This window comes from Mustela nigripes, chromosome 14 (assembly GCF_022355385.1).
Source record: "Mustela nigripes isolate SB6536 chromosome 14, MUSNIG.SB6536, whole genome shotgun sequence".
Classification (NCBI taxonomy): Eukaryota; Metazoa; Chordata; class Mammalia; order Carnivora; family Mustelidae; genus Mustela; species Mustela nigripes.
The window spans coordinates 70270213-70282491 of record NC_081570.1 but is presented as its reverse complement, the minus strand read 5'-3'; the positions used below and the strand labels follow the sequence as shown (position 1 = coordinate 70282491).

The window sequence follows — 12279 nt, the reverse complement described above, 5'->3', positions numbered from 1 at the left end:
TTCTCTTCCCAAAATAAATATAGGTGAGAACTATCAGTAAAAACATTAAAAACAAATTAACAAAAACAAACTGTTTTTCTTGCTTAGCAGTGTGTAATTTCAGTTTCATATAATTATTTTAATTTTTTAATGGTATATTTTGAATAATATATAAAGTAACTTTGTAGATGACTACATTTGTAATCCTTTTATTAGAAATGTGCCATTGTATTTAATTTGAAAATTATCTAAATCATCATGAAATTGTTGATCTGTATATTTTAAAACTTTAAAATTGTCTTTCATCTTTGGTTGCTTTATGGTCTGTGAAACATCACAGTTCTAGAGTTTCATAGCTGATGACAACTTTGGTTCTTACTTGTTACAGACCCAGTTATACATGCATCTAACAAACTACTCTGTGAACAAGCACAATGAGCGTTTTGAAAGGGATGAGACGGAAAACAAAGGCAGCAAACGTTCCATCAAGTGGTTTACAGAATTCCTACAAGCAAATCAACATGATGTTGCTAAGTTTTGGAGTGATATTTCAGTAAGATTATACCATTTTCACAATTATAACTGTCTTTCTTCAGATTAATTTAAAGGATCATCAGAGTTTTATTCTTTTTTAAAAAATTGTTTTTAAAGATTTTATTTATTTATTTGACAGAGATCACAAGTAGGCAGAGAGAGAGAGAGAGAGAGAGGAGGAAGCAGGCTCCCTGCTAAGCCAAGATCCTGATGCGGGGCTTGATCTCAGGACCCTGGGATCATGACCTGAGCCGAAGGCAGAGTCTTTAACCCACTGAGCCACCCAGGCACCCCATCATCAGCATTTTAAGTAAAGAACAGATTACATAGATTGGGCAGATAAACTATTTTCATGAGGGAAGTGAGAATTGTGACAGACCTTGATAAATGCTATTTCTATTGCTAAGGATTGGAGAGAGGGAGATTTAGGTGCAAATAAAAGCCTAAGTAAAGGTATAGATGTATGAAAATAGTGGTAAGTGGCCCAGGTTGACACATATGGTATTTTGGGAATTTTGTGGGGACTTATGGCTGAAAGGACATGTGGAGGCAAAATTTTAGGTCTGAAAATCAAGGCTTAACTTGATAGGCAGTAAGGATTCATTCCTTCCAGATTTTAAGGGAGGAGAGTAGTAAGGCCAATGACTGTGAATTTAAAAGGTAAATCTGAATATTGGTATAGTACAGACCAAGAGTAGGTAGAGGAAGGCACCTAGAGATAGTTTAAGTGAAAAGAATGGCCTGAAATTAACCACAGTAGAAGAGGGGACAGTGAGGTCAGCATTGACATTAACTGAATGTCCAAAATCAGGGAGAAGTAGTCAGACATTCCTTTGCAGGTTTAAGGAGGAATTATAGGGAGAATGGGCATGGCTTTATCTGAAATAGAGTAGAAAGGAATTTATTTTGAGACAATCTAGAGTTGAGTTTTATAGGTGAGGGAAAAGAGTTCTCTTTATTACTTTCATTCAGTCATTCCGTAAACACTTAATGAACCCATAATACACGCTTGTTTCTAGCTGATAATCTGAAGATTTATGAGATACAGCTCCAATCCTCAAAAAACTTGGGAGTTTGGTAGGAAAGACCCACATAGAAGTTGTTAATAAAGTGTAATTTAACACATACAACAACAGAGTCATGCACTGGATTCTGTGGGAATGTAGAGGAAGACCAGATAGTAGCTTTCTATGGGTGGGCATTGGAGAAGGGCTTTCTGGAGGCACTGACACCTGCACTAAACTGTTAAAAGGTCATGAGGCTCTGATAATGAGTTCCTGTAGAGACTTGTTGAACTTAAAATGTTTTCTCAGGTAGAAAGATCAAGCAGGCAGTTCAAAGTGTAGGTTTGGGGTGTGATTGATACTTAAAGCCATGGCAGTGGGTGGCATTGCAAATGGTAATAAAGAGAATAAAGGAGACAGATCTGAGAAGATAACCTTTATTAATCCCAGCAGAGGTATCACAATGGTATTCAAAGTTAGAAGAGAACTTAATATGAGAGGGCTATGCAGTATGGTTTAGCTTGCCTTTGGGGACAAATACTATATAATTTAAATAAATCTATCATGGAAAATGGACATGAAAGTTCATAGTTAATTTGGTTCTCTTAAGAAAATCAGAAAAATCAGCATCATTGTATTTTTTTGTTGTTTTTTTGGTTGATATTTTTTACACTGTATTTTCTGTATCACAAAACATAAATCCAGAGACCCTTGGGTGTTAGACAAGTAAAAAGGAGTGAAATGGTCTGCAAAGAAGTAAATAGGGTGTTTACCATGGTGATTTGAAAAGCATAAGACATCTGAAGGGTGTGGACACTACTCAGCACCAGCCTTTTGGTGCTACATGGTATTCTGGGCCCAGTGTGACTCATTCTTCTAATTTGCCAGTGAAAACTCTTAAGTCTCTTGATTTGTAAATATTGGCAACACATTCAAAACTTTTTAGAAATTCAGGGGCTCCAGCATAAATGTTTGTCCACTGAATTTTGTAAGAAGCGCACCAACTTGTTAACTTTCTACTCTATCTTCCTGATAACCTAAATACATCCAAACAAGAATTTTGAGTACAATAATGCTGTGTTTATTTATCTACTTATTTATTCTACCAATGCCAATTTTACAGAAATTCAAAAAAATATTTTAATAATAATAGTTTATTATCATAAATATCATAGATATCTGTTTAAGATGAGTTAATGAAATAATATAAAAACAGGAGGAGGTAAAGAGAGTGTCAATCAGTAAATTTTTTTTTAAAGATTTTATTTATTTATTTGACAGATAGAGATCACAAGTAGGCAGAGAGGCAGGTGGGGGGATGGGGAAGCAGGCTCCCTGCTGAGCAGAGAGCCCAATGCGGGGCTCGATCTCAGGACCTTGAGATCATGACCTGAGCCGAAGGCAGAGGCTTTAACCCACTGAGCCACCCAGGTGCCCCCAATCAGTAAATTTTTATCTTAATGTTATAGTTTGCAAATTTCATGAATTTAACTTAGGACTTTTTTCCCTAATGACCTTTTTTTTAGGGGGGTACTTTCTCTAAAAAGTGACTGTGTATGAAAACTGACATACAGTAATACCTCATATGTAGCACAGAGATATATACTTTTGTGCAGGTCAAGAATGAATAAGAAATCACTAGACAATCAAGCCACAGAAATTAAACCATTGTAATCACTCATAAAACCATCCTTACTGAATGCTTTTTATATATTTACATATATGTACAAATCTATAAATCATATTTCAAAGCAAGGCCGTTATGTTGGAAATTCCCAAAAGCGTTAGTGGAATTTGATTCATGTTTGGTTATGTTACTCCTGATTTTCACATATATCTGCAGTCTTGCCTTTGCATTCCTTACAAATGTGTGTTTTATGTAGAAAAAACACAGATTTGTAATTCAGCGTTTATTACTATTCACTCTCCCCACCCTGCGTGAGTTGTTTCAGACGATAGTTATTAGCCAAGATTTTAACTTTTTTCCCTTTATTCTCCAGTGACTTCACTAATATATCCAAAGACTTATATGAAGTGGTTTTTTGGCTTTCGTCTTTAGATCCTTTAGTGTTACTGTTAATTTTTTATTTTGATGAAAATTTTGTAAAACAACCTCTCATGCCATCTCTGATACTTACCCCAAATATGATCTGGATTGGGGTTCTGGGTAACAGCAAACTTAATTTCTGTCTCTCATTTTTTTTCTCTCATACAGTGAAAATTGCTGCCACCAGGTAGTAGAATGTTTGTTTCTGACCTGACACAGGAGGTGGGGTTTGGGAGGAATGATAGAATAACTATAATAATAGTAGTAGTTCACACTTATTGAAGGTTTACTCTGTTCCAGGCACTATGCTGAGAGTTTTACATGGAGTCTCATTCTGTCCTTATATCAGTCTTTTGCAGTAGGTATTACTACTACTTCCCCTTTATCTTGGGGAAAGTGAGACTCACAAAGTTAAAGCAACGTAACTGAGGTTGTACATCTAGCAAGAAGCAAAGCCAAGAATAAACCCAGAAAGCCTGATTTTAGAGCTAAGTTCTTAACTGCCTTGCTAAATTGCCTATACCTGTAGAGAGGGACTTAAAAAAACATATTCTAAGCCAAAAACCCCTGGAAGACAGCTTTTCCGCAATCCGTAACTTATTCTTAAACTTCAGGAAACCAACTTTTTGTTTAATGAGCATTCATAACTCACTCTAGTAGTGTTGTGTGTCCTCGCAGAAAGTGTTGATAGCTATTTCTGTAATCGGCCGCACTCTCTTCTCAGGTAAACCTTAGGAACTGCAAAATCACTACCACATAAAGGAGCCCACCGCTCCTCGATTCTATCCCACCTTTCCAGCTTTTGTCTAAGTGGAAGTTCGATGCTGTCTGTGAAATAGTTTATCCTCCTTGTAGTTTTTCTTCCCTGCCACTCCTAAACCCTTCGGCATGGTTTCTGAGAAGGCTAACGTACGATCTTAGCCTTATTTATTTAACAGATAGAAGCCACATTTATCAACTTTTTTACTTATTCATAACTATTTTGAGCATCTCCTAAATGGCAGGCACTAACATAGGCACAAGGCCATGGCTCTCAACAAAAAAAGGAAAAGATGTGCTAATTCTGTACTGTGCGAAGTGGTGCAACATGGGATGACAGCGGCTACTGTCGACTCCAGCATCGGGGAAGTCTCTCTGAATATCAAGGCCGGGCATGGGACTATCAAGAGGGGTGTTCCAGAAAGAGGAACCAGTTATGGCCAGGTGCCCTGAGCGGGCAAGCCTGCGCGGGGTGTACTGAGCAGGGCAGGGGGGGCATGAAGTGGAATCAGAGCAGTGGCCAGGGCCACATGGCATAGAGCTTTGGGAACTTGACCAGGGCGCTGTTTGTAGGTCCAGGCCTTATTTTCAGATATGCAAACTTTTCTGTAAGACATTTTCACCTTTTTTTTTTTTTCTTTTAATCACTATATGTGCAGGAGTTGGTTGTAAAGACTTTGATTGTAGCAGAGCCTCATGTCCTGCATGCGTATCGAATGTGCAGACCCGGTCAACCTCCAGGAAGTGAAAGTGTCTGTTTCGAAGTCCTGGGATTCGATATTTTGTTGGACAGAAAACTGAAGCCATGGCTTCTGGAGGTAAGGCATTTCTTTTAAGAAGAAAGGGAAGTTACTACTGTCCTTGTGCATGCAAACAAATGTTTTTTAAATGTGTACTTGGCACAGCTGGCTCGTTAACTGGGCAGAAAGAGGCTTGAATGGAGCATGTGGGAGGAAGAGAACAAAATTTCGAAGAATAGAACAGATCCAGGAATGGGCCAGTATGTGCTTGATACTACTTTTCCTAAACGAATGTTGAGTGAATTTCTAGGCCAGGAATTTTGAATATATGCATGGATCTGCTTTTACTGATTTGTTATCTACTTTTTACTGATTTGTTATCTACTTTCTCCACTGTTTTCCTCTACCATTTCATGACTTCTGGGTGTTGTCTTTCCTCTGTGTGGGTGGCTGGGCTCCAGGACCACAGCCATTCAAACTCTCCAAGAAGAGAGAGGCTCCACTGGTTCATGAATCAGTATTCAGTACCTCATACCCCAGCTGGCATGGATTCTCCCTTAAGGCCATGTAATACACCTGGGGCTCCACTCATACCCAGCCTGTTAACTGTGTTCCTTTGGGTTTGCTGCCAGTCCCTGCTATGGTCAGAGTCATCATTACTATTCTCCTATTAAAGGTCACTTAATATTAGGAAAAGATGAGATGATATAAGGGAAAAATAAGAATAGTCTCTGTTTAAGATTTTTGTATATTTCCTTCCAGTCATATTTATGTTACATCAAAAAAAAAAAAAAAAATATAATAAAAAACCAAACTTAGAAGTTACGTGGGTACTAACCCATTCAGCAACTCCTTCTCAGACCCCAGATCTGGAGTCACAGAATGCATGGGCACAGAATACTGTGCTTAGGAAACTTTACCAGGAAAACAGTACATACCTAACGCCAGTGTTGATTAGATTAGTTTCACTGTGGGACATACTGCTGTAGAAGGCACAGTCACCAAGAACCTTTCATTTTAAGCTGATCATCTCTTTTTTTTGGTAATGATTTTGAAGTTGGAAGTTTCATCTGTAACTTGAAAATGCAAATTGAATGAGTGATAGATAATCAAGGGATTCAAAGTATATCTTGAAGAAAGAGCACTTTCCCAGCTTGAGGGCGTACGGGGTGTGTGTGTGTGTGTGTGTGTGTATGTGTGTGTGTTCATTCTCCTATGTTCCAGGAATGTATCTTATGTTTCCAATCAACTATAGGTGTCAGATGTTCAAATTTTGCTCTTGCCTGGGTCCTCAAAATAAGATAAATGTGAGGAATTTTGCTTGTCTTTTTGCTTCCTTCATTACACATATATGAAAGCACTTGGCTTTGCATCTTACTAGGGCCTGACATGTTCTTCCTTAGGTTTCCTACTTTGTCTGCAATTTTCCTTTCCTGTTCTTAACTATAGATCCATTTTTCCTGCTCCTGCTGCTTGTCCGTTGTCTTTGGTGGGGTGGGGAAGACGTGACGGCATGTGCATGAAGTGGAACTGAAAGTGTATCAGGGAATAATGACTGCAGATGATTAGTTGACCTGGTTTTAAAAGCATTTGTCTGATGAGCTTTGTATGAGTTTGGCGTATCAGAATTGACTGAATGGTTGAATTTTGTATTTTTTTAAAGGCTCAAAACACCATCTTTTGCATTAATGTTTCTTCATATTTTATTCTCTTCATCATGTCTAGATCAATAACCATTAAAAAACTCGACAATAATCAAGAGCTAAATAACATTATTTGCATTAACATATTTTCATTTTTGATTCATTTCTTCACTTCCAGATCAGTCAGAACCATTACAGAAACTTCACAGTAACCAACAGCTATGGATAATGAAAGATTTGTTATATTAAAATAATTAAAGGAATCTTATTTAGATCTTGCTTCTTTGTGTTTTCTCCCAGCTGCAATTGTAGTGGGTCTAACATATGTTGTTAAAAACCTTTTGGCACCATCAAGTGGAATAAGATAGAAGGTGCATCTGAGAATATGATAACTTTTAGTTAACTGGAATAATTGCAGGTAATGATTCATAGTGGCAAAATTGCAGAAGTTTTCAAGCACAGAAACATTTTTTGGGGGGGAAATACAGAAATTGGGGAGGATAGGAATAACCTGTTGATACTTTAATTACCCATGAATTAATTTCAACAAGTCCTTGTGTCAGGGCGTGGTGATCCAAGAAGACAGAATACTTACCCTGGTCTAGTGGGGACTCGGATATGTGTCTTTTTTTTTTTTTAAAGATTTTATTTATTTATTTGACAGAGATCACAAGTAGACAGAGAGGCAGGCAGAGAGAGAGAGAGGGAAGCAGGCTCCCTGCTGAGCAGAGAGCCCGATTAGGGACTCAATCCCAGGACCCTGAGATCATGACCTGAGCCGAAGGCAGCGGTTTAACCCACTGAACCACCCAGGCACCCTCAGATATGTGTCTTACAATAATAGTTATGAGTGAAAGTAGGGAACAGGGTACCAGCACAAACAATAGAGTGATTAATCTCTCTGTGTACATGTGTTTATTTGACAGTTGAGAAAATCTTTGCAGAGGAGGGAACATCTGAGCAGAGTGCTTAGGGCTGTGGAAGGTGCAGTGGGGACTAGGGGTTAGGAAAAATGGGGGTGCGATGGGGATAAGTTACTGGGCCAAGGGAACAACGGTAATTTTGGAACATAGAATCTATTATGGATACTTTGATATATGCATAAAATGATTTTGCTTGTTTTGATAATAAAATTATGATTTGGTTGGCAAAAATACTTATTAACTTAATTTTATTTCCAATAGTGTTCATTTTTGCATGCATTTACAAGCTACTGAACTTTAAGACTCTAACATCTGCTGAGCCTTTTTGTTCTAGAATTGGGGTAGGAAATGAGAACCAAAGAAGCCATCAACATCACAGAATAGATTTTTTTTTTTAAAGACTTACTTATTTGTGTGTGAGAGAGGCAGTGGGGAGGGGAGTAGGAGGTAGGAGAGAGACTCTCTCGATGCTGGGCTCCATCTCATGACCCTGAGATAACAACCTGAGCCAAAACCAAGAGCTGAACACTTAACCCATTGGGCTACCCAGGCACCCCAGAGTAGAATTTTGACTGAATGGAACCTTAATTTTCAGAATTTCTTCTGTCTTTATTTTTTACTTTACCTTTCTCATAAAACTTTTGAAAAATCCAAAATGTGAATTGAAAAAAATTTTTTTCTACCTTTTCACATATTAGTTTACCTTGTGTGGGTACATTTCTCTGTAGACCAATTTCTTTTCCATGGTAGTTGAGGGAATATCCTGACATAGGTAACAGAGGGTCTGAGGTTACTTCCATCCTGGAGGACAGATATGTCTGGTTGAATTCCAGATGGCAATTTTGAAATGGAACACCTAAGGAATTCTATAAAGATAGATAACATTTCAGTGACCCATGCATATTGGTAACATGCATATTATTTTTGTTCCTAAATGTCTGGTTCTATTTATAATCCTGTCCTGTGTAGCAGCAGAACTATTGTTAGTTGTATAACAAATTGCAGAGATTTGAATCAGAATAGAATAGTACAGAAAATATTTTATTTTTAAAAACTTTTTCATATAAAAGATACTACTGTATCCTTTCTTCACACTTGTAAGTGGAAATACTTAGAGTTTCGAAGTAACAGATTAATAAACTCCCTTTCTTAAATTTTACCTGAAGTAAGTGGATGTTCTTACAGTTACCATGCTGTTCCCTTCTCCTTGAGACCACATCACATGGACATCATATGTCCATTACCTTCTAAATCAGAGATCAGCAAACCATAATATAGTTTGGCACATCACTACAAATGGAATACCATGGTCAAAATGATGACATGAAAGATTTTCATGATATATTTTTAAAAACTTGGATTATAGAATAATATTATTAGTATAGGTAAGTATTTGGAAGATAAAATAAAAATTATAAATATCTATGCATAACAAAAATTTATCACTTATCAAATGGTTAGCAATACACCATTTATCAGATGGATTATAATCTACTGGCTAATGGGATTACAGGTGATCTTTTTGTTGTCTGTTTGGCTTCTACATACATACATCGACTTTTTTATATTTCTTAGAGCTGCCAGTTGTGAAATGCATACTGTTGGTTATTTTGTCTCTTATGGAATAGAATTGTATAAGAAAACCCTCTTCTATGACTAATGGTGTCATATTTTTTTGAGATAGGCTATAAGGTTTGGTGGTGGTCATGAAGCTAAGCTGTAGCTTTGAACTCAGCAGTGTTCTAGCCAACTGAATTAATTAACTTTCTTAAGCACTTGCCATTCTAGTTATGTTTTCATAGCAAAAAAGACAAAGACAAAAATTCCTGCTCTTGAGGTGGTAGTGTATTGTAGTGTATTGTAAAATGGATTTCAGGGTATATGCAGTTACTGTTACTTCCTATTTTTCATCTTAATGAAATCCTGGAAATGATGTTGAAAAGAATACCCACAAATGGCTTGGTTATTCCCATGAGTCCTTACACAGTAAGAGAAACTCAGAGAGGTTAATCTGCAGTTATATTTAATGATATCTTCTGAGTTATATAGTCAGTGGAAATGAAAATTGATGATTTATTGTTTGATCCAGGTAGAAAGAAAATAATTTTCTTTTTTAGGCAGCAATAGGTGAAATCATCCAGAATATCTGAAGCAGTGCAAAGAGGGCACTGAGAGTTTCTATATGCTAAATAAATATATTTAATTATTACTGTATTGGTAACATGCATATTGTTTTTGTTACATCATTATTATTATTGCTAATACTGGTATTCTAAAATTTTGTCAGGATGAGTCACTTTTAACTTCCCTAAACTTAAAACCTAGAGTGCATGAGGTGTTGGGTTGGAGAAGGTGGAGAGGGAGAGGGCACAAATACTTGTCGAAGATCCTGAGCTAAGGCAGTAGGGGGAGGGGCGCCATGAGAGCAGTCAATTCCTTGAAACTCTTTGACCTAGGGTGTTGGGGAAGGAAGATACAGCAGTAGTAACTGGACCATCTACCATGCAGATCCTTGAGATTTATTGTAGAGTCTTTCTACTGGTTTGGGATCTTACATAGTTTAACAAATATGTTTTGAATATTAATTAGCCACCAACATTTGGCTATTCTCATCTTTTCTTTGTAAATTTCAGATTAATCGTGCTCCAAGCTTTGGAACTGATCAGAAAATAGACTATGATGTAAAAAGGGGAGTGCTGCTAAATGCTCTAAAGCTGCTAAACATAAGGTAAAGTGTTTCCTCCATCTTTTGGAAGGTTTTCACCACCTTTGACATAGAACAATCACTTGTACATGGGATTGGCTTGTAATTTTTTCTTATTTTATATTTTGAATTTCTTGATTCCATTCTTCAAACCCATTTAGTGTTTTCTTTTAAAATATCTTTTCCTCTCTACAAATTGCTTTTTCTTCTCTCTATATCATGTTCTGAATCTTCAGTAAATAGGTAAATTACAGTGTTAATAATTATTCAATATAGAGTGTAAGGTTGTATTGGAGAATACCTGAGGGAAATCTCTACATTATCTTCCTCACCTCACAAGAAGAAATTAAAGCAGAGTTCATTCAGGAAGTTAAAAAAGTAACAACCCTCAAACACATGGATTTCTTACCTTTCTGTTCAGGGGTCTTCCCACTGGGTCTTGCTGCCTGGGTAAACAGAAAAAGAGGCAGTTGTTGTTAAGGCATGGTTAACCGTCCCATTGAAAAGCATAGCCAGGAATTTCTCCCCGCCCCCATGCTGGATAATAGTCCATTGTACGTATATACCACATTTTCTTTATCATTCATTTATTGAGGAACATTTAGTTTGCTTCTCTGTCTTGACTATTGTGAATAATGCTGTAATGAACACGGGAGTGCAGGTATCTCTCTGCAGCCCAATGTCCACTCCTTTGGATATGTACTTGGAAGGGGGATTGCTGCACCAACAGAATATTATTAGGTTGGTTGCAGTGTAAATGATCATGGATCTCAAATATTAAAAAATGTTATATTGTAGGAAAGCTTTTGGCTCAGTATGAAAGAAATTTGTTAGAAGTTTAATTAACTGCTTAATGAAGTTGTGAGGTGTTTACCATTGTAAGTGTTCAAATAGTGTTTAGGGTGTTGGATTAAAGGAACTCTGAGGTCATTTAAGCCCAGGGATTTTATTATTTCAATTGATTCTAATCATCATTTAAAGAACACTAAAGGAGTTGTGGGATGCTTCCAAGCAATTTATTTATTTTAAATGTTTCCAAGAATTTAGCAGATACCTGCTTAAAAAGTAGCTTTCTATGGAAAGCATTATTAAAAAAAGAGATCAATGCATGAATTTGTTTTTCTGGTTTTTTTTTTTTTTTGATAGGTAAATTTGTTAAGAAATTTTCATATGGCCCCTTTTTTGCTTGATCAAAGAATGATTCACCTCAATTTAACTGAAATTTCAATTATCCTAAAAGAAATGAATAGAGGAGATATAGAAAGTGAAATTTTTGTTTATTTAGCTTACACAAGTGCATCAAATATTTTGGATTATTCAAACAGTATACCTATACTTTCTTTTACATTTACTATTATTATATAAGTAAACCTTATTATTTTGTTTTTGTTTTTGTTTTTTGCGTGTCTTTGCCAACCAGTTCAGGACATAATCTATGGGTGTTTTTGTCTTCATAAAAGTGAGATATACAGGGCACCTGGGTGGCTCAGTGGGTTAAGCTGCTGCCTTCGGCTCAGGTCATGATCGCAGGGTCCTGGGATCGAGTCCCGCATCAGGCTCTCTGCTCAGCAGGGAGCCTGCTTCCTCCTCTCTCTCTCTCTGCCTGCCTCTCTGCCTACTTGTGATCTCTCTCTGTCAAATAAATAAATAAAAATCTAAAAAAAAAAGTGAGATATACATAGTTCAAACAGTGAGAAATTTCTAGACTTAAAAATAAAGGAAAATTAGAATTCGTTTTCCTTATTTTTCTTAGTGTTGTTCCACTTAAAGAATTTAGTACAATTCTTAACACTTTCAGCATATGCTAATGAAGTTTACATTATAGATGTGCTTTTTCTCTCCATCCAGATGGAGTCTCCGTGGGCATATATGTGTTAGACTTGTCTTTCAAGTCTGCACAATTTTTAAAAAATATTTTATTTATTTGACAGAGAGAAAACATAACT

At 36.7% G+C, this 12279-nt stretch overlaps 1 protein-coding gene across 5 annotated transcripts in view; it reads left to right on the top strand.

Moving 5' to 3' along the window:
• Nucleotides 1-12279, top strand: part of TTLL7 (tubulin tyrosine ligase like 7) — a 145786-nt gene that overhangs the window by 69856 nt on the left and 63651 nt on the right. For all 5 annotated transcript variants that reach the window (XM_059375247.1, XM_059375248.1, XM_059375249.1 and 2 more), the window contains 3 exons: nt 368-532; nt 4983-5141; nt 10263-10357. In XM_059375247.1, coding sequence (XP_059231230.1) covers nt 368-532; nt 4983-5141; nt 10263-10357 — 419 coding nt within the window. The remainder of the gene's footprint in view (nt 1-367; nt 533-4982; nt 5142-10262; nt 10358-12279) is intronic.